This window comes from Acanthaster planci, unplaced genomic scaffold (assembly GCF_054643075.1).
Source record: "Acanthaster planci isolate LZ-2023a unplaced genomic scaffold, COTS_SCS Contig29, whole genome shotgun sequence".
In the NCBI taxonomy this organism is placed as follows: Eukaryota; Metazoa; Echinodermata; class Asteroidea; order Valvatida; family Acanthasteridae; genus Acanthaster; species Acanthaster planci.
The window spans coordinates 70,328-95,644 of NW_028257653.1; the positions used below are offsets into that span (position 1 = coordinate 70,328).

Here is a 25,317-nt window from a genome sequence, read left to right on the forward strand (position 1 = left end):
TGGGCAAGTCAGTTGTCGGCGTAAATTATTGCTATATAGAAACACAAGGTTCACACTTCATCCACCTACCTGGGGGCGGATGTCGTCTCCGGCGTCGTCGTCTTCCCCACCAGCATTCTGTGGAAAAACGACATTACAAAATACATTTATTCTAAGAAAACTAATATTACACAAATAATCTTAAACGTAAATTAAAATGTGAAGTTTACAGCAGTTATACAAGATTTTTTTCTTGTTCAAATATACCATTTAAGTATGCAATTGATCGGACTACCTACCACCGTTTAATAACCGAGGCTTTTGCAGCAAAAGTGCAACACTACAAGGGTGTTGGTTGTACAATATGCACCAGACGTGAGCAACGATATTAATGTGGTTTCCCGATTCTGGATTAGGGCTACTTTTTACGGACAAAGATGTTTTTATTTGAATGAGCTTTACCCCAATTTGTGCAATTGTAACCTGAGGCCTCGTGACATATAGCCTACTTCGGTACGGTTCAATTCGGACGTGGCATCTTAATGGGGTCAGATTTCTTGAGGTTTAATGTTTATCACGTTGACAAAGGATCAGCTTTTTAAGGCTCTACAATTTTAACTAGCGGATAACAAACCTAGAATCAATCCAATCTGCAGAAAATACCACTGAAAAACTGACTACGGACGGGGTAAAATGGGCTTGGCATTTTACATGAAGAAAATTGGTGCATTTTTAAGGTGGAATAAATGGAGGCATCATAACAAAAAGTATCAACAAACAAATGCTATTGCTGAACCGTACAACCTATTCGCGTTATGCTGAATCGCACAATCTTTTTGCATTATTTCTGATAAGGTACCGATGTCACACGAATTCGTTTAAAAGAGGATGAAATAAACAGTATGTGTACGTAGCTCATTAGTGAATACTGTGTCCCAATTGACAAAAAAAATTACGAAAATGCACAGTATTCTCGTTTAATTTGACGGCACCATCTATGTCTTGGCCGACATTCAATAAACACAAGAAAGCTGAGCACCCTGGCACCCAAACAGTAAATTTCTAAAATGAAAAAAAAAAACATACCGGCATGGTCGGGGACCAGGAGAAACACAACGACGAAGATGATGAAAATCTTTCCAACCATCGAGTCGCACGAGACGAAAATTCTTCCGAACGAGGCAGCAATTTTCTACCCGATGTAGTGATGAAAAGGTCTGATTTCTTTCTGACTGACTTCAGGCTTTGGTAATCGTTTGTACAACAGTTGAGTTTATCAGCCGTTGAGTTTATCAACAGTTTCAGGGGTTGATCTGCAGTGGGACTGTTATCTCACAAACTTCGTGCTTCTCCACTTCCGTGTGGCAAATAAATGTGCATTCGTTTGATTCGACTGTAGCTTGTTTCAGAACCAATTTCTAAATAGCAATAATAATTAGATGACATGCGACCCAACAGTGCATACGTTGACTGTCAGTGAACCAATCAAGATTTTCTATCTCGCGCATGTGTGTAACTTCGAAGTTTAGTACAGGCCCCGTTCAGCTTGTCGCCAACGCTTTCATCACAATTCTCTTGAGGATCCATAGCCTGCACCTGTTCCAACAAATAATAGTAATCATCGTACTTTATTCCTTTATTCCTGTTTCGAAAATACAACATATTTACTCTCATTTCCGTCAGGCTAGGTTATCTATTTCATTTTCTGTACGTGATCTGATGTAGGTCAATAAAAGCCCATTCAATCCATTTTTAAATGTATCCTTTGCAAATGTTCTATTTCTACATTTTTTGTGTCTTTTAAGGGCATTTGATACCTTTTTATCCTTACGTTACTATGTTACTACAGTATTTTTGGGCAGACGCTTGATATCATCCAGGCAAAAAATTTATCGTTATAGCTTTTTGGCGCTAAAGGTTGCCCGCATTTTTTTGTTATATTGTTGCATATGTTGTTTAAGTATTGGTTATTGAATGTCTTTTATTCAGCTCAAAGCAATAGGCAAGTGATCAACGTTTTCATTCCACTTTGTGATGAGCGATATGTTGCTTTATGGCTGACAGGTTTAGAAGAAAACCAATAAAATGAACGATCTCTCTCTCTCTCTCTCTCTCTGATGTCCTTGTTGTGTCCGTGAACTATGTTTGATCAGATCTTTAGTGGAAACGAGGAAGTTGATTTCCATTGCATGACATGGAAGTATGAGCAAATTACATTCTTATAATGTTAGGATACTAGGCGTGGCTTAGTTCAAGTAGATTATAAGTGTATGTTAATCACGCAGAGTTGATTTCGATACAAGGAAATACATGTAAACTACACACTTGTGATAGTACATTGTACAAAAATGGTGAAACTCAATGCAGTACACAAGCTGACAACGTTTAATATGGGTTCAAATGCTGCATGCGTGAACGCACAATTGAGTCATGATATAAAATTTGGGGTCCAAAAGCCTGACATTTTTGGTGTCCCTGTTACATCTGACCTGTGGAAGTGGACACGGAAATACTGAAACTGACTTTAAGCTGCATTTATTTGTTTGGAAGGTATTTTGCATTAATACCTAACCACTCTTAGAAAGGAAAGACTATGTTCCAAATTAGTAAAGATCTTTGTCAGATGTGACAAGGACACAGAAAAATTAGACCCCGAGTTTATATATTGATCCACTTGCACAACATGACCGAAAGCCTTTTCATCAATTTAGTATACAGCACCGCTTTCGCCGTTTGCCCCTTACTGTCGTGTCCACAGTCACCATCTGTGCCTTAAAAATGGCGTACGCAGTTATTGGAAGCAAGTAAAGGAATCAACTACTACTAGCTCCACCAGTATGTTTTAGTCAGCAGTATTTGAAATAACGTCATTAAAAATGTAGTTTTAGTTGCTACCTTTACTCGGTTTACTGATAAAGGCTCGTCTCAGGACAGCCACCTGAGGCCAATGCACGAGGGGTGGGGATATCACTCCTGTACAGTTTTGACAAGGAGATCAGTTAATCACCCCACTTACTAAGAAGTGGTAAGAAATAGGGAAATGAGGATTTCTGGTTATTTTCGAATTCTCCAACACTCAAAATGCAGATTTTACTGTAGACTTTAATCAAACTCGAGTCACAAAATTGGTGAGTCCGTTCAAGTTCCCAAAGGGGAAAAATGATGATTGGACTGATTCATTTTGGCCAATCCGCGTCGATGGAAAAGTCATACCAAGGTCTTGTGAGCGATTCTAGTCCCATAGCCTGCACTAGGCTTGTTTGGGACGTCTCCGTTAGATCACCAGGCTCCACTCTTAATTTACTTCACTGGGTGCGCGTGGTTTTTCTCGTGTGTTTGACTTAAACCAGGATTACCAACCGTAGGCAACAGGAGAACCGCCATCACAAAATAAGCTGAAAGTTGGAATTTTCCAAAACTGAACTTTTGGTTTATTTTATTTAAGCATAAAGAGAGCTTTCTAGTGGTATGCACATGAAATAGGGTCCAAGTATAAGGTGGCAAAAATGACATTCTGGCGGCTTTGCGTATTTGTTTCCGACATTATTTCAACTTGTCTGCCCAACAGGCACGAATAATTCTGCCCCCATTATTGCTGAGTTATACAGTGTCATATTCAAAAAGAAGGAAAGCGGGCAAACCATTTTGATTGTGTGTGTGTATGCCACAGCTTCGATATAGTTTATTCACAAACTCCGCCGGAATACCAACATACGTATATTGGGCAAACCGGTACACGAGGCAGCACCTGCGGCCACCTCGCATAAAACCATGCACATTCCGCGATGAGTTACGTTCTCTTTAAGTCCTCCACAATTGACGGAAAATACAGGGCCTCGCTCGTAGAAACTTCACTACGACCGATTTATAAAGGTAAGGTAAAATCCACGTGGTTTGATCGCTCGAAACTGGACGAAAGTGGCTGGCGAAGCATGAGCGACGCATGCTGCTGATAAGCTCACTCGCATTGACCTAATAAACCCGTGGAGCTGAATGGCCAAGGAATTTGGCGAGCTGCCCCCCGCAATGATTGGAAATCTCTGGATCTTAGTTCTGGCTCATTGCTCCACCCCATTTCGCCTAGACGCTACTATTACACGACAGGCCCCCTTCGAATTTCAACACACAATCTACACTCAGCACAAACATGTTTTCTTTTTTCCTAGAGTATAATGAATTTTATCGCTAAGGTCGATAAAATATCAAAATGACATTTTTAAAATTATTATCTTGCGATATTTTGAATCAAATATAGGACACGGGATAGTCTTTTCAAATATTGCTAACCCTTAAAATGACCTCCACTTCACTATTTGACTTTGAACCGTCAAGAAAGGAAAGAGTAGAATGCAACTTTACGCTCATTTTGTCGAGACGGGTCATTTTAAGTTTCAGTAATTTGTCTCGGTACTCTAATACATGTATATGGGGTCTAGTGTGCGGCACTATTACACACGGATAAATGCTGACAGTGAGGTAACGGGTGAATATTGCCTCCCGACAGCGTAATTGTTTTCCTGGGAGTTGGAGTAGCTATCATATATGGGCTTGGTTAACTGCACGCTCGATCAATTTGGTGGTAACTTTAAACTTAAGTGTTAAGGTACATGTAAATGTTAAGCGTTACTTCTCTTTTGTAAAAAAAATCATAAAACAATTAATTCCCCACCAAGAAAAAAACCCAACTACATATAGACTTGAACTCTCAGCTTGAAGATGGTAAGTGTAAAGCTCTTCTGACAGAGCTACCATGCAAGTCAGCAAGAAGGGCAATTTTGTTGTATCTTATACTTGAAAGTTTGTGTACCCCATTTACGATAATTGCCCTCAAGCTCCCTACAAAAAACGCACGCGCAACGGTTCAAATACGTCCATTTTATTATAATTACCCATGGCTTTCCAAGGAGAAACAATTACGCTTTCCGAGAGACTGTGAGCTACTGCAAGAGGGCTCTAGCTATTACTCCTGGCCTGTGGCCTCCGCAAATATGACTCTCTTCTGGCCACTTACAGGCTAGACTTGAATCAAGTCGGACTTACGTTGCTCTTCCTTAGTCAGCCATCCCTTCAGCCGGTACGCACTACACGGTCGTCGCGCTTGGCCCGGCAACTTGCATAACCTTAAAAGGCGCCCTCATTATAGCCAATATTGTTCAACGTGTGTCATACGTCACCTGTCAGGAAGTCCGACTTGACGGATAAGCCAACTGGACCCCCGGACGGTGGTATGTAGTTTTTCATAATAGAGCCTGAAAGTTGACCCCTGATGGCGCGCTTCTGGAACCCTTGGATAGGAAAAATAATGTGCAAAGATTTTAGAATCTGTAATATTTTTTTATTCAGTTTCTTCTTAAAAAATCCAACTCAGAAAAGGGGTTTTGGAAAATATTTGCTAGTATATCAATTGATAGAAACTGAAAAATTACCTAATCTAAAAGAGAATATCCTGCCAAAAAGTGACCCATAACTTCCGAAAATCTAAAATACATGCAGAACAGTGCAATGAACAGTCTTGTATACGGTTTGAAATTTTATGGTAGTCCATTGGTAAAAGCCGAAATAAAAAACAGATCAACATATTTACATAGTCTTATAACAAAACGTTCTCCTTCAATTATGAAAGATTCTCATCTTTTATCTAACCTTTGCTGACAACAACTGCGGAATCAATCAACTCAACAGAATCTGGAACCCATCGACTGCAAAAAGGAAAATCTTTGCAACGTTGTACAATCTCGTTAGCATGTAAGCACAGGTAGTGAAAACAAACGTGCATTAACATGGAGACCTAGGTACGATATCGCTGGGAGTGAAAGGTCATTAAGAGAATTCGTTTTTACTCGTCTCGAGGTGACTTTTCCAAAATATTACTCGAGGAAGACAAAGGTAAAATTACAACATGAGTGTTTCATGGGGTAGTTTCAGTTAGGGATTATTCTTCCAAAAATTATCGAACGTGATAGGACGGCCCAATATAAAATCTCCTTAGGAGGACCGCGTGAAGGGTTCCGGAAGCTCGCTGCGCGACCTTTTACTTTAAGGCTCTCTTGTATGTGAACAACATGATCTTGCATGATGTAAACGGAATTTCCACCAATCAAAGTAGTCAGACTTGTAAACGCGTTCATTTATTGCAGGTATGAACGACGTAAAAACAAGTCCGGCAATGTGATTGGCTGCTCTCACTTTTGGTGGATGAGCCCATTCGCTGAGTACAAACAGTTGACAGATTCGTCACGTCGGGATTTCTGAACTGAACTCATAGTAACAAGTGGACACAAGCTGGTAACGGTGGTCAGTCTCGTTCGATATGTATCCAAAGCAGAAACGAAGACGTCACAGAGATCTCAACTTGAGTCACGTCTACTCACAGGTCCGATGGGAGCATGGACGTTAACCGGTGACCAAATTATGTCAGCTTTCAAATTTTGTCAACCTTCACCGAACAGTGGTGCAGTAGGCTTCTGGTGCATACCAGAAGTACACCAGCCACTGTAGTGGTGTAGTTCTGGTGTATCCCTGCGTGGATTAAAGCAAACAGTGCCTGTAGTCATTATTTGTAGCATGCACAAGGGTTTATCTACTACAAAAACAGGGCGAGGGGTTCCCCTCGTTTTCTCTTTTTTCTCAGAATGACGCAATCTACATCCAGCATGTTCAGAATTCGCATCTTGGCATGAACAGCAAAAAAGCCCTTTTTAGCTTGTTATAGTTGGGGTCTGAAGACAAATGACACTGTGTTCGATGTGGATACTTCCATATTTATTTGAAAAGATAACATCAGAGTAAACATGTTTTCCTTATAGTTTCTCTTTAAGTACTTCTCCGCCCACATTGCTGTCCGAGATTAGATTAGATGGATGTCATTATATTTATCTAGAGTATGCAGTCTACTTTCGAATATCCCTGTTGGCAAACGCTCTTTAATTTAAATTATCAGTAACTTTTATTCCAGTAACAGATTATAAAAACGCCAAAGGAATTTATAAACCAACTTCCAAAAGTGGACCCTGTAAGTTTGACTTTAGTCAGGCTGCTACCTTAACACTTTGACTACATCACTGCAACGGCTTGCGAAGCCTGATATAGCAAAACCCTTTTGAGATTAGTCAAAGCACAGCTTGAGACCAGTTATAATTTGTCCTCAGAAACCATTTGCACGGAAAAATAATGTCTGATGTTCATGTCCCGCAAATTTGATGCAGTCTCCTGCATGTCCCCCAAATAAAGCACGTGGTAGGAAATTAGACAAGAGATTTAGCTAGTATATCACACCATGTCGTAATCCACTTTCAGTGAGCCGCGCTGGATGAAACAAAATCAAATACCAGGGGTTCTATTGAGAAATATTGAATGGAATAAGAAACCTATAATATGGCTAATGAATAAGATATTTAAACAAGATGGAAATGCAAACAGCCTCAACTGATTTATCGGATGATTGTTAAATTCATACATATTAAGCGTATTATACATCACAAAACGTTTCAAGAAAATGAAATGAATCATTGGATAAAAACAAGCAAATGCAGCTACCGACTAAGAGCATTGGCCTTGAATAATCAGAAATAATTCTTTTCTCTGTTTTTCTAGAGGAAAAGTCTCTAACACTTATCATTAGTTATACCTGTATATACTATAGATTATAGAATCAGCTTGACAATTAATGCTCATTATACTTTTGCCGGCAAGTCTGTGTGCTACAAATGGGAAAATACACCTGTGGTATGATAAACACAAGCTTTGAGTCAACTTTTCCAGATGATTCTCCTTGAATCATGGGATTGGACGACAAACATATCTTAGATTTTATACATGGAAGAAGTGAACTGGTCAAGGGTAGAATAATTTTTCTTCAATACATTTCTCAAGTCCATCAAATTAGGGATATGCATAGTCTAGTATTAAAACAAGAAATACTTTTTCAAGTTAAAAAAATATTTTCCAAAAGCTTTAAATGCCACCAGTCACAATAGGGTGTAAAATTAATTTGACTGGTCAACGTAAATTAAATGAGCCTTAAATCCTTATACTCTGATTGGCCAATACCAGCTCAGTGACATAAGCAATCATTGTCCAAGACATAAAACTGGTGTTCGGAGATGGAACGCTCCAAACCCTCTTTCTATAGGAAGCTTTAAAATATATTTTTTAATAACTTCATTTCAAATCTTCAATGCAGCTGTGAAAACAGGTGGCTTGATTTCCAGTATTTACCATAAGTAGAAACCCATGTTAATGTTGTTCATGTTCATTTATTTCCACAGTTTTGCATACATACGATCTCAAATTTCAAACAATATATTTGACACGGGGGAAAAGTCGTGGAGGCACGAGCTAAAAAGCAAAGCTTATGATTGTGGGCCCTAAAATCAATACATGGTTACTATTAATTAATTATCTATACACAAAAGACAAACACTGGACACTAGGATTGTGCATAATAATGCAGCTTGTTTGTCGTTTAATCTCATAATGCATTGCGAATACTGGCGAGGTTTATTTTAAACCCCCTCTGCACCGATTTATCAGAATACACAGCCCTATGTCCTTTGTGCCTATAATGAATTATTTGGTAGTCGTTTAAGTGGCGCATCCGATGTTATCTTCCAATTCAGCCTGAAGATTCTGGAGTTTTTGGCTGATCCGTTCCCATTTCCTGATCTGGAGATCCCTCAAAACCGGCCACTCGTAAAACATCATTTTCTCATCGATATAGTACTTGTACCTGTGGCACAAAATAAGAAAACAGCTTAAGGAAAGATTTCTTGTTTACGGTACTATGCAGTTGTCCGATAAATCACAATCTAACGCGCGAAATTTGTCGACCCTTTCCGAACGTGCTTTGGGTCGACAGATTTCGCGCAATGTGATTCGCCATGGCGTTGCAGACTCTTGGTGGCAAACTGTTGTGAATCGCCCGTATTGAAGATTACACTGTTAAATAGAAAGGTTTTATCTTATATTCAAAAGACACACGTTTCCATTCACATACGCCATAGCTGCGCATTCCATAGCATATGGACTGCAACATCGAATGTCTTAGCATAAGGCACTTTTAAAATATGGACTTCCAGCGAGTCATATATTAGGCCAGTTTATGTTTATATTTTGAACGAAGAACTTTCTCACTTTATTTAAGGATTTATGCATAATTGTAAAGAGTCATATGATCACATCAGTCAAGAGGTAATTAAAAGCTTGTATGCGGAAGAATTTTTAAAGCGTACACTCACGTGATTAATTCCCCGTCGCCCTTCATCGGCAGTCCCCTGCTGCCGATCACCAAGTAATCCCTTATGTTCTTCAGGTGTGGAGTATCGCAGGTTTTAGTCTTCATGAAGATTCGCTGGTCACCAGCTTCAACATTATCCAATCCTTCAATGAAAATATGAATTAGATGATTAGGTCTGTGATAGGATTAAGCACCAAACCTTGACAACTGTTCTATAGAGTATTAAATAAACTGAAATGAAACAGACGTGGATCCTTCTCACCTATGACCTCGAATTAGTTATACCTGTTACACCTAGATAAAAAAATATTTTCAGCGCCACTTCATTATTTGGTATTACCGGTTATTACTAATTTGAATTAAATTAGTGCGCAACTATAGGGAAGCGCTTCTATGAGCCCCGAGCTCGACTAAGAATGGGAGAGATTTTCCTAGCAATATAGAGGCTCTTTCAAGTTGGTGGGAACTGCACTTCGCTGGTTCACAAACGATTATGAAATGCACGAGTTAAGGTCGCATTACTACCAATCAAATGAACGCTCCCACCAACATGGCTCTTTTCAACCGATAAGGGGTGTTCCTGCTCTGGGCGGATACTACTACGCTTTTGTTATCTGGCTAGAGCAGAAGCACCCCCACATCGGTTGCCAAGAGCTGTGCTGGTCGGGAGTGTTCATTTGATTGGTGTAGCATTTCCTAGTCCTTTGTGAACCAGCAAAGTTCAGTTCCAACCAAAGGAGCATCCTTTCTTGGTCCAGCTCAAGCCTTATAGTCGGTGCAGATTCAGTTTAAATTGAATAATTACAATACTGTTGTAAACAACGCCCTGTAATGGTTGCGCTTTTTGTACTCTGCTCACCTTTCACTTTGCGTTTGCAAGATGTCATGTTACGGGCTTACGGCATACCAGTTAACAATAGCTTGTTTACTTTCTTTCCGGTGAAAACATTGCTATTTTGACGGTGACGCCTGTTTCCAGGTAAAAACTGACCACGGTGTACAGGCCTGAACCGAAGAGTATTGGTCGTCCCGTACTGTATGAGACACCCATATAGTACGATCATAAACACAGAATAAAATTTACGGAAGAAAAGGTTTATAGTCATGATATAAGCTGAGACATTCCGTCAACTCGGACAGCGGTGGGCTGACACGGCTTCACATGCACGTTGCCATGTATATAAAACACGACGCTCGCAAAACGGGAAAAAATCCAACGACAAAAGAGTTTTGGAGTTTGGATATTTATGATTTTGACCGTACTTGGTCATAAGTTGAAACCCACGTATTTGGGGAGCTAAGACACTGAATTTTTACATCCTGTGCGAACAAAAATGGGTTAAAATGTTTTTAAAAGGGGTAATTTTTAACCTTGTGGCAACGTTTTCCGGAGTTTCTGTCTACGGACCAAGTAATAAAACACATTGATTTACACACTTCCACCGGATTAGGTCTCGTTGGTCACAGGGCCTGGGATGGGTTGATTAGACCTACTTCAAGATGTTAGAAGTAATTTCTTCGAGCCCTCATTGGATAGCATTTTGCCCACGTGACCTTTTCTTTTGGCAATGCGCACTGTAACATGATCCATATTTAAGGATTCTAAATGAGATACTCCAAAGGTAAGCTATACGTGTCATTGTCCTTTGTCAGTAATTTCCCATAAACGACCGGGCATTCTCAATATGGCATCCAAATATGACATCGTATTCATTTATCATATTTATACCTTTCTTGAGAGGGGTGAGAATCTTCAAGGTGTAGAGCTGGAAGTTGCCCTTCTCCTCCTCGCCATTTACACGTACTTTGAATGCTGTGTGAACACACAATATCAAAGATGGTTGTCATGGAAATAAGGGATTTAACATGCCGTTGCTATAGCGTGGCGTAGTATATGCACGTATCTTGTAAGAATGACCTGAAATCGTGCCATTTTTAGACATCCATATAAAATTGTCTTTATGGCAACTTTTTATTTTCTTATGCAGGCCTACGTGTCTCTCTGTCAGAGTTGCTTAAACCTCTGACAGTGGATAAAGAAGCGCAACTTATGAAGACTTATTGACTCTTGTGTGATCTCCTCGCTTACCGTTTTAAAAACTAACAAACACATTTATTCGAAAGGTAAGAATTAAAAATGTAATTCTTTATTTAACCGTACCAAAATGAGATTTTGTTACACAAGCCTTCGTCTTCAATTCATAAACATTATAGTGCCTTCCTGTTTTCTTCGGGGTACCTGAACAGTTTCCTGTGGAAAAATAGGAACCGAACAACATTAAATTTTATTTAAACTGGTCATTTATTGATCCTCTAGGGCCATGGTACATTTTGAGATTTTTTTGGCGTCACACAAAAATAGGCCTATGGACGAATGATTATGTCAGTTGTCCTATGAGACTTCGAATGTGTTGTCCCTGCCCCGCCCCCTTATAGGTACACGCTCATGCATAAGAATAAGGGATGAAGGTGAAAAATGATAGCCTGGAGCGTGATAAGGCCACAGGTCCTCAGCGACAGAATGGGACAGATTCGAGTCATGACCATTTGTCGACCTCTGGTTGATTTTTCCTGCTCTGTGCGCGAAATATGCACTGGTTACCATCCAAAATCTGCCAGCGTTTGACAAAAAGCCAGTCCTTGAACTAGCCCATTGACCTCGGCACTCCATTAAGTCATGCAGCTCCGTTTGGGTGGATATCCCCATTTGTAAATGCGTTTGTCAAAAACCATAGAGCCTGTACAGCATGGAGTCAGGGATTACAACAGAAAGTCAACATATAAAAGCAACACTTGTGGTGTTGCAAGCCTGGAAATTCACAGTGGTACACGATGAAGCATATGCAGCAAGATATGAGACGGAGAGAACCCCCCCCCTGCTTTGTGTTGGTCATTGTCTCGCTGGAATCTGGGGAATTCCTTTCAGACATCTTGGGGGGGGGGGATGTGCTAAGTAACAATAGTCTGGAATGTGTATAGGGATTGGACATGGTGGGGGGGGGTACCCCTTGGTCTCATTTCTTGCTGGGTATACGATGAAGTGTTAAGAGCACTGCACCATCTTTGAGCGATCCCCGTTTCGTGGCTAGGTCACGCACGATTCCAAAATTATAAGAAATACAGCAGCCACTTATTACATGCCTTTGAAAGCAGGAAAACAGCTTTCCTTCCTCCTTGATGAAATTATTACAATAACAGCATACTTGCCTTCAGCACAAATGCAAGTGTTGTCATCGCACAGCTTGGCAAGCATGCTGGAGCCTTCCTTGGGACCCAAGAACCTAACACAGTCCTCGGCTATTGTCAGATAATTAAATTGAGAAGAAGCTCTTAAGGTTTACCAAAAATGGAAATGTGGGGTATCCAACGTTTGCCCCGCTCCCACGAGCGGGGTAGACGTCGGAGCCCACAGTAGTACATGGTCTAACAAGCCTTCCCCTTTGTTAATCGAGCTTACCAACTTTTCGTCAACAATGTAGAGATACAAAGTAAAAAAATAAAAATTTTTAAAATGATACATCTCCAGTGCTCCAGGAGAGGTGATTTCCAAACCTGCTTCTTACCAATTTACTAAACCAATGTGTGTGAACCTTGTAATCCTTGCCTGGACATGAAAACCAGTTTACAAAATGCACGCTGTGACAGCATTGTGTGAACTCAGCCAGGTTTACACAAGGTTTACCCCTTGGCGATGAAACACAGTTACAACCCATTTTGAGGTCAGGGCTTTCCATAGCAAAATGATGGGAATCAGTTAAGGAAACCATCGGCAAAAATCTAAAAATAGTGCTCACAGCTCAAGGAAAATGAGTAACTTTACCGAGGTTTTCTGAAATGCACCAGAAGAAAGGAATGTCCACACTAACGAAAATGTGAGTGCGACTTTTGCCTAAAAGGACGGATTCTTGGTACTTACTAGGGTTGTAGTAGTCGTATACACGTACTGCGACGGGCTGGATCTTACCGACTTTAAATTTACGTCTTGCTCGGAATTGGATTCGCGTTGCTTCTCGTCCAGAGATCTTCACAACAGAAAGGCAGAGAAAGACCACATAGCAATTCAGACTACTGCAAGCTACAATGGATTTTTAGTTTTTAAAATATCATTTGGTTTGTGGGCGGTTGAAAATGAAGGAAGATCACTAAGTGACTTGAATTTGACTTACTTCTGCGAGATAAAAAATGGCCGCGCGATCAGTGGCCTCATACTGCTGGACAGTTCCATTGCTGTTTTCCATCACCTGAATCATGAAAAAAACCACTAATTCAAACTCGGTAAGTCTCACCCAATTAAATTAACTGGATCAAGATGATAATATTAACATCCCTTCTCAAATAATGAGTTTTCATTGTGGCCAACATCAGTCTCGAAACGTGCCCTCTAAAACTCAAGAGGTCGCTGTGATTTGGGCTTTGAAAAGGGTGCTTCATACATTCTGAAGTTTGTAATCAGGAATTAAAATGTCATCAAGTTTCCTGACCAACTGAGGTCTTGCAATATTAAATGTAAAATAATCAATCATTCGTGATATAACCTATGATGTTTTCCTAAGAGTCTTAAACATTATCGCTTCAAATTCCACTCATCCCACAGCCATCACAGAGCATAATGAGGTACATGCCAATTTACAAACTGGATAATATCAGTCAATTAAAAAAGTTTCATCTTTTTTGATTCAGTTTAATCGTTGCCCAAGACGATAATACTTGATATGTGTTATCAACATACGATCAGCAGATGAAGACGAAAGTAAAAGGGTGATGACCTTTTTCTCAAGTAAGGCCCTAAACCCAAGAACGAATGATTTGCCCGTCTTGAAATTAGACACGACTCTGTGGGAAGTGGCTGCAGTCACTGTCATAGTCTTGTGTTTACTTTTAAGTCGCAGCCAAATAAATTGACTCATGGCTTATCAGGCCAAGGATTGAATACAAATCCATAAGGATCAATATTCTGTGGAAAAACAAAAGGATCCATTACAGAATGGGACACATCGTCATAGCCATTAGAATTAATGCTCGCGTAGAGGCCAAAACTTTTTTTTCCGCAAGGGAAAGAAAATCGGGAAAATAAAAAAGTGCAAATGTCCTGGAACAAACGTCCTAGTTCAATTAAGTTAAAGGGTTCAATTAAAGTAATTAAACTTAAAATGGATAACTGATGAGCTTATATTTGATTTCATTCTTATCCCTTAGTTTTAGTGTATCATTTTTTTTTACTCTTAGCTGCATGGCATGTTGTTAAACAGATCATCAGAGTCTTAAGAATCCTTGATACCTAATAATATCGACCGCTTACTTGTTTCAGGTCTTCTTTAACAGCAACATATCCGGTGAACAGTCCCACGTCTAAAATAGCCATACCGGTTCGTTCTCCACGGAGATAACTACAATGTGAAAGTGTGTCCGACGGATAAAGTAGATTTTCCAAGTGCACATTGTTTTCAATATAACAAATCCAATATTTTCCAATTAAAGGGTTATTCCTTCACAAGGGTTCAATAATACAATTTTGAATACTCCAGTCTACCCGACCCACTTATGATTTTTATGAAGGTCACGTGACCGAAGAAAAAACCCTGTGTACCTTTAAGCAAGGATGCCGAGCGCATGACCTTATCGACAAGTCTTTTTTAATATGTGAGCTGGACAGGTGGCATGCTTTAGCGTGTTTTCCCTAGTCGCGTTTTCGGCGTGTAAGTTTCCATACGCAGACTAAAACAATTTTATAGGGTGAAACGCAGTTGACACATACATTACATATACCTTAAACATAGAAAGGCGATATCATGATTTACTTGCCCTGGACTGCAAACATTCATACCTTACTTGTACATCGTAAGAGAAATATTCCTCATCGTTGTCCTCGAGATGATCAGCTTGCGGGGTATCGCCCTGATTGATCTGCAGCTCAAAGTCACAACTGTCATTCCTGTTAGGCTCGGGAAGGTAGTAGGTAGCCTCAAACTATTATTAAAAGGAATATCTGACTGAGTATTCTTTAAAACAATATAAATACTAAGGTTTATAATTTGGAAAACCAATTTTATAGTGGATAAACGTTGTGCTTGAGTGTTCTAATGTTTTTGGAAGAATTTTAAAATCGAATCAAATCAAATCAAAATTTAGCACTGTGAAAAGCAGGTTGATTCAGAAGAATCCAAGGAATTAACATCGGCAAAAGCTCACTTTTTTGAGCAAAAGACAGTCTTGGTTTTGAATTAGAACTCACTTGGAAGCGACCCAAGCCCGATCCTCCTGAGTTAATGACAACAGTCATATCTTCGCTTATTTCTGGTACCTAAAAATAAACAAGTTCGCACATAAAAAGAACCATTTCAATCCGCATTAATTTATGCCAATCCGCGTTACGCCGTACAAAACAAAAAACTGAAGTAATATCTTTGCGACGATATAACAGACGTCAATAGTGACTGTAACTATTGAAAAGAATGCCGTGTTTGTAATTTTAGTTTCACAAAACCAAATATTCAAGGGAGAATGCGCTCAAGGCAAATAGTTATTGGTTTTATGGTTTTTTTGTCCAATGGGGCACAGCTCTCGGGGGGGGGGTTGAGCACGTCCATAGACCTCATACCGGACGGTGCGTTTAGAAATGTAATGGTGGGCCAAATAGGTAAATGGTAAGGAGTACAGATGAGGTGTCTTGAATATATGCCTAATGCCCTCAGCCCCCTCCGCATTAAAATTGGGTTTCGTAGGATCTGTGCTTTTTTCCGATGCCATGAAATTCCTCTTGTACTATCGCCATGTATAGTGCTGTGGTTAACCGAAAATGGAACGCCCATTGGGTGAAATGTACAATAACATGACCCTTAAAAGGACTTTTAAAATGGTTGGCTTCTGAAATCGATGCTAACTGAAGTGACCAACAAAATTCGGATTGTTCAAAAGTCTTTCAAATTGTAAAGGGATTACAATACTCGCACGGTAACATCCTCCTCGCCCGTCATTCTATATATTCTCTGAAACCAATACTAACTTTTAGGCTGTTTTATAATTGATTTATACCGTTTATTTCTGTTTCTTTGTTGCATGTTATTGCTTGGCACAAAGACCGCCCGACCGACAGACAGACAGACAGACAGACAGCCCGACTCACGTTGATGCTTTTTTGTTGGCGTACGAGCGCACTGCCCGGATTTAGTTTGAACCTTTCATTGAATCCACTTTTGTCACACGTGACGTGGCATCTAATGTCGGTGTTGTCTTGTTGAACCGCATCCGAATATACCGACAAGGCGTGCAACGCAACAACCGTGTCCTGCAATTATAAGGACAAATTTCACTTACAGTTTTCTCGCAAGAACTCAAACTCATCACAAAGCTCCTTTATTTTTAACATAAAAATAACTGTATATGCCTTTAATCAGTGACTGTCAGAGGCCCTGGCGGCTAGGGTTGCACTTTTTTTTTTTCAAATAATACCTGCGTGGACGCGAATCCTCCATCGTAATTTTCCTGATTGGTTAGCCAGTTGACAATGGCGTGTGTGTAGGGGATATCCCCGACTGTCAGCAGGGCAAGTAATGCGTAGCTGGTGGTCTCAACTTCAATGGCTTTTGGTCGGCCGACGTACCAGTAAGGTTTTCGTCCGGCACCAAACGACGAGTCATCAGCTGCCCAGTAACGAGAGTCTGAAAGTGCACCCCAAAAAAATTTCATTGTTTTTACTTAGATATATTTAATTAATTAATTAACATCTCCCCGGCGCAAACCATCATTGGGAATAGTTGTTCGCGATACCCGCTGCTACATCTGACTCGAACCAAGCTCGGAGGTAGACTGGTTAAGACGTCTGTACTAAGCAGAAAGTCGTGGGTTCGAGTCCCACCAGAGTACACTTGTGGTTTTTCACAAGCCTTCGGGGGCAAACACTAAGTAGACTATGTAAAAATACATGTCAGGCAGGGCAAAAAAAAACCAAAACAACAAAACAAAACAAAAAAACATCTCCTCGGCGCAAACCATCCTTGGAAATAGATATGTTTAGCTATTGGCGATTTTAGTTTATATGCATCTTATATGCGACTCTTCGCATCGTTACTAGTCTAAACACCTAAAACCTTTGCTCAGTTCAAAATCATTTTCGAAACCTTTTCGGCAAGTCTCTTTTCTTTGATTATGGATGGCCTGTATTAAAATACTTTATTCGCAGAAGTATGAATACAGAATAGACGTGCGAATTTACGGGTCGGAAGCTGATGCTGCAGTTGTCGGCAGCCGATGCTGTGGGTGCGGCCAGCCAACGTCAATATACCATCCAGTGGACTGCCTTACTTGCTTGCCGACCTTCAAACCTGACATTCTGGCGTTAGTAAAACTGCAAGCAAGCTGAAGTGTTGTACATGTATTTTCAGGATGAAATGAGAGCAGCCTACGAGATGCGAATGCTAAAAAGTGGAAACTTCACATTAACCCCCTAAAGCTGTCTCATGCTACGGCAGCCACCGTGTTAATAGCTAACTGAAGAAACCAGGCTAATGAAAATATTTGTTTACGTTTACAATTTGCCTTGCCGTTAAGCGAGCCTGTGTGTTTGCCCGTGCCATCTTTGTATGTTTATCCTTGCACTTCAAATTATATATTCAGAATACATTGCATGATTTCCATTCATTATTAACTGAATTAATTGGGTAAAAAAAGGGTTTATGTTTCAAGCATACGTCGTTGTAAATAAATGCCTGATGTGGCTCTTTCTTTGGTATGCGTCTTTGACAAGTTTACCTGCATCGTATGTAGCAATGCCTTTGAGGGTTTCTATAGCATCCTGTGCTCTATCGCTATCAGCGAGAGCTAAGGCATATGCCGTGATAGCAATCGCATATGGACGAGTTAACCCTGGCAGTTCATCTTCGAGGAAATCAGTTGCACCACGCACAATATTTATCTTATTCTGAGGATTAAAACCGAAAATAAGATAACATTTTATAAACTCAAAATGCGGTCAAGTCACAAAATAAGCCTTTTGTGAGTTCAGTTTGAATAAAACATGGTACACTGAGTTCTTTGAATTCACGTGAACATAATTTCAACTCTCCATACTAAAGACACTGTTACTATACCTCGTGATTTGGGGCAAACATTTGCTTAGTAAGAAATGCCTTGCACTAATACACTGTTTTCAGTGAATAAGAAGGACACAGAGGAACCAGTCCTTTTCAGATACCGTGGTCTCAACAGTCTTTAGTCCAGGAAATTCAAATTGTTATATTTTATGAATTCAGATAATTCAGTGTGCCAAATTTTATTTAAATTTAATTCGCAAAAAGCTTATTCTGATATTCACAGTATATTCAAAATCATTACATAAGACAACTTGGAAGTGCGATGATAAAAGGTCAATATTTTTGAGTTTTTGACAAGGTTCAAACTGATTAACATTTTGACTGATGCAATTCCTTTAAGGTTTGTGCATAAAGTGCATCACTCTTAGTCAACCCATCCCATGACGCGCATAAAATGTCAGACGGGTAATACGGGCGATTCACAATAGCGCGCCTCCAAGAGTTTACAACGCGTTGACCAATCACAATCCACGAAATCTATCTACCCAGGACCAATGCACGTTTGGAACAAAGACGTATATACAAAACCTGGACTTGCAACGCCTTTGTATGAAAAAGAAGCCAACCAGCGGCCATTTTACCGAGCCGAATACAAAGCGTGGGTTGGCTCCCTTCTATTGACGTCAGGAAGAACAAAGGAGGGCATTGCCAGGACAGCTTTGTATTCGGCTCGGTAAAATGGCCGCTAGTGGATTCAATGACTCTATAAGCTGATTAAGGGCCTTGCGAGTCCAGATTTTATTATAAACGTACGTCCGTGGTTTGGAAAGGATCTACAGATTTCGCGGGTTGTGAATGTTCACCGCGTCGCAAACTCTCGGAGGCACACTATAGGGAAATACCCGTATTAAAGGACACCGTACTGAGACGATTGTGTTATTCGCTAACTGCTGCTTCTTTGAATTGCAGCGTGTCAAGAACTTCCATTACTGTGAAAAGAGAATGATTTACAAACGTATCGCATTCGCATTCCAAGAAGGAGAGGAGGATGAATGCAGTCAATGGGGCTCCGTCGTGCACTCCTCCCTGTGGGAAAAATTAGGATCGGCAATAAGGCTTTTCAGTGACAGTCTGGACATTGTTCAGTTTGCATGCATGTTTATTCGATGGCTCAAGTGTTCGTCGGATTGATTTCTCTGTCATGGACATGTATTACCAAAACTTAGGCCTAGGTTATATACGCCATGCTGTGTTGCTGTGCTGAACTTAAATAATTTGATTTTTTCCCTAAAACTTCGGTAACAGTGTAGTAGCATGCATATAAAGCCTAGACCCGAGGTCCTAGCGGTAACCTCCCATACGGACCATACCTAAATTACGAAAACTTCTCTGAAATACATGTCCTACGCTTCCACTCAGTTTAAAGCGTATTTATAAAAGTTGCTATCTGAAATACTTACACCCAATCCACGCTTGTTTACTTCGTACAGTTCTCTGAAAAAGCCACCATTCTGGTCAGGTTGTATTTGGGTTGCCAGCCAGATCATCGCTTCACATATTAGGTTGTTATCCACCGCGGCAAACTCCTTAGCCTTACAGAGGATTCTAGCAACGAACGCGGTCAACCTGCGCCACAAAACCACAAACACTGCATAAGAAATCATTCAGACAACATCGGGTGCCCCCTCAACTGCACAAACGGCACGATTATTTAACTTGTCTAGACCTTTGATCTGGATATTTGATAAATGCTTAATTAAATGATTTGAAAAACAATATTCAAATAGCTATTGCTTTTACAAATATTCATATAAATGTACTGCAGACATATGGTTCTCCACCAACTTCCAATTATTTTTACATACGGGCTGGCATTTCTCCTTATCGGGGTGAAAAAGCCGTCTAAAATGAGGAAAATTGTTAGTACTGCAAGTAATTGGTCAGTTGACGAATTTTTTGAGGGGAATAACAAATTAAAAAAGATGTGTTACGAATCGGTGAAGTTGCTGGACGGATTAAAATCAGTGAAGGACTAATTGCAATGATGCACTAATCTACCAATCGTCAATTGACAGATAGGCGTCGTCAGTTAAAAGGCAAAAGACGAATTAATTTGTCGGGGAAAAGTCTTCGACAAATTTTCTAGAGCATTACTTTTACCAAACGAACTTTTCATAGGGTGTGACTGCTTTTGGCTGGACAAATTTCAGTTACCGGGTTTCCTACCCTCGCCCTGCTGAAAAGCGCGCGCGACACGAATGGACGCCAATTTTACATTCAGCCTACCACATTTGCGTATGACTGTACCAGTGTTCAGTTTCTTCGGAAGATTTCCAACTAGGTCTGCATAAGAAAATGTTACTTGAAGTTTGAAAATAATAAGCAAAGTCTGAAGAGCTGTAGACATTATAGGTGACACTATCATTTGATTTTGAGCATGGGATGTCGCTGGGGACCTAACGTTTATTTGGCCTGTTTTAGTTAAAATGTGTGAAGTTAATGTAGGCCTAATTCTGGCGAACTTGACCTTCGTTTTGTTACCGTCGGTGCGGGAGGGAATCTATTGGTACCTCTGCACCAAAACACGGCTAGCAGCGATGCAGGCTGGTGGTTTAATCAGTGATATAGACTTCAACTAAAATGCAATCTGGTTTTCAGATTTTATTTCAAGTGTGATTACCTTGAAAGTGGCATGTAATGTGACCAATCAACAGTCACATGATAATTTAAATCCATCAAAATGAAAAATTAATTTTCTTGCATTACTTATTGGTTTTCCTGCATTACTAATTAATTTTGACAAATGAGAAACTTTCCATGACTAATTATAATTAGTCAAAAGAACCGAAGCATGTCAATCTATCAACCATGTCCTTTTTCTCGAATTCGAAGCCTCAGCCCTTAGTTGTAAACTTTTCTTGTCCAGTAGCAAGAATGCTTTTCTCGATTCTGGTACGTTTATATAGCAGTGCTTACCAAGTGCTCTTGCTTTCGTCTGTTCCCCAAAGAGAAAAGGACCCATCCGGCCTTCTAAATCTTAGTTCGTTTGTGATACCTAGAATGAATTACAAACGGAATTTAAGCACACTAAGTATAAACGATCTCACGGGTATAAGATCGTGTATATGGTAAAATGCATGTAAATATTCTTGCACTGAGGGTTTTTTTTAAGTGTCATTCAAATGCGGCATGAAGAAAACCAACTCTTCCCTGACGCCAATCTCAACTTTATCATGAGCCCCAAGCAAAACCAAGAGAGCTACTGTGGCTCCTTTGCAAGCCGCCGGTACGTTCACAACGACTATGAAATGCATGTGTTACAAGCGTCGCTACCAGGAAAACGAACATTCCCCACCAGTACGGGTCTTTTCAACTGATGAGGGGGTGTTTCCGCTGGAGGCGGATGGCCCAGCACGTCTTACATCATTGTGAACATTGTGTCAATTATATCTTTCCCAGGCCTCCGAATGGAGGGAACAAAACCCAATTCTAATGAACTTGCGTTGAATTCATCCATTCTCAACAATTTCCCTTGCACCACTTATTTAAAGATGAAAGTGTTGGCCAGTCTTACGCTAGGAACAATAGATTGATTGTGCCCACAAAGTCGCGTGACCTAGTCCCATCCACCCCGAGTTGAAGTGCACCCCCAAGCAGCAAAAGAAACTCAGCTGGTTGAAAGTTTTCCAAGCGGGTTCTTGCACGCGTTCTCCGAGACCATACATAAGGAATATATTCGTTATGCGTACTCAGCGTGCTCTGCGTCAAACACGCCATTGATCTCCATCATGAACACGTGCCGGATAGCGGGTATCAAACATAAGCGAACAAAGCGTCCTCCCATAGCAAAGTGAGTCACACTTTCGTTTTCCAAAAATAAATCGGACGGTCGGTAGCCTACAGTACTCACACTACTGATGTGCTAAACACTATACCGAAAATCGACATTATTTTGGGTAAACAACACTTATGACACACTTTCCTAGGGAAGGACGCCATGTTTGTTGATGTTTCATACCCACTTTAATTAACGTGACTTAGCTGGCGCAAAACCGGATCTATTTTTATCGATTTACCAAGTAGAAAATACCCCCCAAAATTTGCATGCTTAGAAAAATGGCGTCATCTATCACTGTACATGTATTTGCACAAGCAGAAGTGATTGCTGACATCAAAGCACGTTATTCATTCAAGGATGTTACTTCGCGAATGGTTTGAACCTAGTCGGCGAACTGAGGATATTTCAATGTTAAAGCGTCTCACCATCCCTGATATATTTCTGGATAGAAGCCTCTAGGTTGGGTGTAAACTGATTCGAGTGTTTCAGGTAGGTGTAGATGTAAACATTGGGCGCAAACTTGCTAATGGTCTGTTCCCCGCATCCCGATGGGATCCTCAGAAGTCTCTCCAGGCCGGTTATAACCGTGTCAACGGCATTGCCCATCACGGTACCTGTTTAGGAAAGTGATTACAGTCAGCATAATATTGGGCCATTGGTCATGTCAAGTGAAGGGGGGGTATACGTGAATTTCACACCTAAACGCAGCAAATACCTACGTCCCACACTGTATAACAAGGCTACCGGTCACTGTTATATTTGTCTAAAGAACATTTTTTTGAAACAGCGCATTTTTACTGCTCTAAAGAACACCAGAGGTGCTGTGTCTCTTAAAACCCATTCCTGGTCCAAGATTTCTGTTGAAATGTCAAAATAGAATCGTAAATAACACTAACAGTAGGCCTGTAACAAATACCCGAAACAAATACAAAAACCAAATGTAACGAAAAGACTAAGGAAGCAAAGGCTGCATTCGAATCTCTTGTCTAGAGCTAGGTCTAGGTCTTCCCTCCATTTGAAATGTGCGGAAATGCAAAGACAATAGACCTAGCAGTAGCTCTGAAAGCCCGTTTCGGACACGGCCAAATATAACGTAACGGCATAAACACCGCCCTCAATTGTAATTCCTGTGGTAGCTGTGATACTAACACTATTGTAAGTTCTGTGAATGTTGAAATATCCATCAGTAGGGACTACAAACCCCAAACGGTTCAAAAATAACGAACTGTATTCTATATATTTATAAACAACCTTATCTTTACCTTATCATGCATATTATTGAACAAACACCACGTTTTAGTACTTAGGTCTACTACAGAGCAAAAATTGCGAGTGTTTGATTTCAGGTTGTTTAACAACACCGATTGAAAAACATTTACCAATGACACTCATTCGAGCTCTGTGGGTACCAGGGATAGCATCTCTGTTGATTTTATATTCGATGGTATCCACTTGATTGGCCTCTCCAGCGTTGCCCCATTGTTCTAAACAGTAAAAAATACAAACAACAATTTTTAGCAATAACAATCGAATAATAACAATGAAACATTTTGTGTTACTGGTTAACTCTGCAGTAATTTTGCCCAATTTGGAAAGACGTTATAACTTCTTACTCCCTCAATGTATTCAGAAACTGTGGAAAATTAGGGTGCACGGGTCTCTGTCACACTATGCGCATGTGGGTAAAACAGACAAAAGGCTGGTTCATAATTTTTGAATGCGAAAGCGAAACGAATTTTGACGTCACCAAAGATTTGCAGCAAAATTTCGCTCGACTTAAAACGTGTTCAACTTTAACGAATTCGCAGCGCGAATGTGTTATTCTAACTTCACAAAATCGCGTTTGCGTTCGTTTTATGTTCGAATTATGAAACGTCTGTTAGTGTGAATGTTTCCAAACTCATACATTTACTATGTTTTTGATCTAACGCATTTCAGTATACGGAAGGACTCAAAATGTGCTCTACAGAGTAATTTCTCCGACTTCTGTATATGATTACAATTGGAATTCATTTCACGTCTTGAAAGAAAAATCACGAGCAACGTTTAATGTGCCAGTCCGGCTTGAGAGGAGTCTAACTATATTTTGCCATTTGACGCTGTACTGTAATCGTCCTCAGACTCATCATAGTCCCAAGATTTATTTAATCAAAATTGCTGTTGAATTATTTATTTACAGTGCTGGTCAGTTATTATCGTAATATTTTAAGTGATGGTTTCCACGTGTGAAAATGTGTAGGCTAGGCCTATGTGCAACTTTTGCGGCAATTCAAGTGAAGCAAGTGTCGATCTAGACTACCAACTGAACTGCAAGCCACTACTCCGTGTGACTTTCAGCCGTAGGGCTTTTTATGGGTTCGTAACGCTCTGTTTTAGAATGCAGCCCAGTTTAAGTCAAATCGGGTACATTTTACTTAAACCAAGTCCCACTTGCTCAATCACATCTCCTCCTCAAAAGCCGTCGAAATTGATGCGTATCTCTTGAAATCTGATGAGTATTCTTTTAAGACCATGCGACTGACTATTTCATTTTTTTAAATCAGATCTTTTACTCATCACCCTCTCTTTTTGATGAAAATGACCTAAACATTTTGCATGCAGCAAACAAGAATTACGATACTGAAGCGTATCCGCCTTTCCCAGCGCCCTATGTGGGAGCTGGGTGACTAGCGAAGCTTCCATTGTTTCTACGGTATGCACTTTTTAACCGGCCATAGAGTGGGTAGCTTTCATTGGATTTACTCACAACCTGGCACAGATCATATGTTTAGTTTACGGTGCTTCTACTATAACTTTATTGTAAAGGCCTGCTTGTAACATGGACCCATCACCAATAAATCCTTCTAATACGGGCGTTTCACAATAGTGCGCCACTAAGAGTTTGCAACGCGTTGGCCAGTCACAATGCCCGAAATCTGTCGATCCCATGCGCGGTCGACAAATTTCGCGTGGTAAACTCTTAGTAGCGCACTATTGTGAATCGCCCGTATTAAAGAGGAAAATAAATCAGTCCTCAGTAAATAGGAAAATAAATTAATCCAATCAAATAATCCAATCAATTTTGAGATTATATCGGTAGGCCTACATTACAAAGCAAAGAAATCGTTTATTTCAAAACCAGTCATAATGTTTATATCTTATTTGCCACACATGGACAAATTAATTCGTTTTCCAACGTCAAGGTGTCATGACGTCGACTGCAAGAGTCATGACTAAATTAATTCAAGCAGCGTTTT

General features: G+C 40.2%; 2 protein-coding genes across 2 annotated transcripts in view; both read right to left on the reverse strand.

The window, feature by feature from the left end:
- The window catches only part of LOC147795438 (uncharacterized), a gene marked incomplete at its 3' end in the record, with an annotated part of 65,842 nt that extends 64,461 nt beyond the window's left edge, over positions 1-1,381 (reverse strand). Inside the window, exons 1-2 of the mRNA XM_087131905.1 lie at positions 1,066-1,381; positions 70-117 (exon numbers count right to left, since the gene is read on the reverse strand). Of these exons, the coding sequence (XP_086988031.1) occupies positions 70-117; positions 1,066-1,126 (109 nt within the window). The remainder of the gene's footprint in view (positions 1-69; positions 118-1,065) is intronic.
- A 5,338-nt stretch (positions 1,382-6,719) lies between these two features.
- Positions 6,720-25,317, reverse strand: part of LOC110986238 (complement C3-like) — a 42,911-nt gene continuing 24,313 nt past the window's right edge. The window contains exons 22-39 of the mRNA XM_087131907.1: positions 23,461-23,565; positions 22,507-22,695; positions 21,220-21,298; positions 19,704-19,869; positions 19,255-19,329; positions 17,963-18,131; positions 16,664-16,872; positions 16,338-16,499; positions 15,447-15,515; positions 15,039-15,181; positions 14,514-14,601; positions 13,381-13,455; positions 13,131-13,236; positions 12,422-12,511; positions 11,376-11,465; positions 10,944-11,027; positions 9,216-9,357; positions 6,720-8,707 (exon numbers count right to left, since the gene is read on the reverse strand). Coding sequence (XP_086988033.1) covers positions 8,563-8,707; positions 9,216-9,357; positions 10,944-11,027; positions 11,376-11,465; positions 12,422-12,511; positions 13,131-13,236; positions 13,381-13,455; positions 14,514-14,601; positions 15,039-15,181; positions 15,447-15,515; positions 16,338-16,499; positions 16,664-16,872; positions 17,963-18,131; positions 19,255-19,329; positions 19,704-19,869; positions 21,220-21,298; positions 22,507-22,695; positions 23,461-23,565 — 2,186 coding nt within the window. The 3' untranslated portion in view covers positions 6,720-8,562. The remainder of the gene's footprint in view (positions 8,708-9,215; positions 9,358-10,943; positions 11,028-11,375; positions 11,466-12,421; positions 12,512-13,130; positions 13,237-13,380; positions 13,456-14,513; positions 14,602-15,038; positions 15,182-15,446; positions 15,516-16,337; positions 16,500-16,663; positions 16,873-17,962; positions 18,132-19,254; positions 19,330-19,703; positions 19,870-21,219; positions 21,299-22,506; positions 22,696-23,460; positions 23,566-25,317) is intronic.